Here is a 1964-nt window from a genome sequence, read left to right on the forward strand (position 1 = left end):
GCAGTGCTTGTATGTAAAATGACCCAGTGCTTGTATGTAAAATGACCCAGTGGGTAGTTAACATTTTTTCAGTCATGTTTTTTGTTTTATACCGAAGTATGTATTGGTAATTCTAGTTTGTATCTGATGTTACTTTTATATCGAATTAATTTCTGATATATCTGAATACTACTGTATGTCAGATTGTCTATACTAATAAGTGTAGACAGATTCACGTTTTTATTCAAAATCATTCAAGATTTTTTTTTTAATTAAGAAAATCTTATTGGGGAGACGGAGGGGCAGAAGTAGAAAATTAAGGAGATGAATAGGGTGAGATAAGCGGAATGAGAGAGAGAGAGAGAGTGAGAGAGAGAGAGAGAGAGGCAGAGAGAGAGAGAGAGAGAGAGAGAGAGAGAGAGAGAGAGAGAGAGAGAGAGAGAGAGAGAGAGAGAGAGAGAGAGAGAGAGAGAGAGAGAGAAAAGAAGAAAAAAGAAGAGAAAAGAACCGAGAGATATTAGAGATAGAGAGAAGAGAAGAGAAAGAGAGAGGAAAGAGAGGAGAAAAAGAGAAGAAAGAGAAGAAAGAGAGAAGGAGAGAGGAGATTGAAGGAGAGAGAAGGAGATAGAGAGAGAGAGAGAAAGAGCAGGAACTGACAAAAATAGTGTATGTACGAAGAATAAATCACTTCATTTCCCTCAGTTTCATTTCACAAGTAAAAAGTCTTAACCTCGAAACCTCAGTAAATCCTCTTGCCGTGTGAGATAAATGCTTTTACTGTCTAACTTCTCTCATCAACTCAATTCACGAGATATGAAATGATAATAGCATATTTTTTTATTTCTCTTGATATCACTAAAATTGTCTGTCTATTTCTACTTAATACAACAAATAATTTCATGTAATCACGTCTTATCATGTCAAGCACCAAACACACAGCAGGTACCTTCAAGTTATCTACATAAAATCGAAGAACATCCAAACATTGTCTGTATTTTTATTATGTTTAATCACCACCAGATCATTGGTCACAACATATATTGTCCTTGTTTATTACACATATATTGCTTTTCTATATAATCGATATCACACTGTTTCCCTCCTTTCTAAAACTTATCTATTAAGTCTCTTGCATTTTCTCTGTAACAGACATTGTTGATATACAAGTGTCACATAACGATGACCTATCCCTTTGCCGCAGGATGAACACAGAACAGAAACACACACGTTTTCCTAACATTACAAAACTACCGAACGCTCTGTAACTCATCACGAATGTCCACATCGCATCACAAGAGCAGAATCCTCCACTGAACAGTCGGATCCTTGTAACAACCGAGTGAGGGAAAGCAGAGTGCCCTGTAGGACTCCAGCAGCACTCACATGCGTCCGTCCGTGTGTCGCAGGAGTGTGGCAGTCGGGACGGAGTGACGGTCAATATATAGAGTCGCGACCGCGAGTCCTTATCGGCCTGCCCTTGGCGACGGCAGCTTGGGTCAGTCTTCCCGCCTTACTCTCTCACCTGCCTGCCCCTCCTTCTCCCTCCTTCATTCCTCTTTACGCTTACCTCAGCGTTTGTCTTCTTTTCATTCCATGATTATTGGAGGGATGAAATTTTATAATGAAGAACAAGGGAGAACGAGGACGATAAACGAGAGGAAGGGAGGACGGACTCGAATGCGTTGCTGCGTGATTGGCCGGCAAAGTGGGAGGAGAAATGTGACGTCACAGCGCTACAAGGGCGTATCCTGTAATGTGAGGGAGGGCGGGGTAGGGCCCGGTGGATCCCCAGGGGTAAGGGAGGCAAGGGAGGGCGAAGGAGGGTGGGATGGAAGGATTGATGGGGTTGGGGTGGGGGGGAGGTCCATCCCGTATGCCAAACACGCACCTTGTTGAGGTCTCCCGTTTGTGCTATGGTGTATTGTGCACTGTACGGTTAACGCCGACCTGTAATAAAACAACTTCTGCGAAATTAATTTCACAAA

The 1964-nt window shown here is 42.3% G+C and overlaps 1 protein-coding gene across 4 annotated transcripts in view; it reads right to left on the minus strand.

Moving 5' to 3' along the window:
- LOC125043274 overlaps nt 1-1672 on the minus strand; it is a 7936-nt gene extending 6264 nt beyond the window's left edge. Inside the window, exon 1 of one of the 4 annotated variants that reach the window (XM_047639285.1) lies at nt 1547-1672. In XM_047639285.1, coding sequence (XP_047495241.1) covers nt 1547-1569 — 23 coding nt within the window. In that variant the 5' untranslated portion in view covers nt 1570-1672. The other 3 variants (XM_047639286.1, XM_047639287.1, XM_047639288.1) reach the window with 3 other exon arrangements.
- Nucleotides 1673-1964: the final 292 nt, after the last annotated feature.

Source organism: Penaeus chinensis, chromosome 33 (genome assembly GCF_019202785.1).
Source record: "Penaeus chinensis breed Huanghai No. 1 chromosome 33, ASM1920278v2, whole genome shotgun sequence".
Lineage (NCBI taxonomy): Eukaryota > Metazoa > Arthropoda > Malacostraca > Decapoda > Penaeidae > Penaeus > Penaeus chinensis.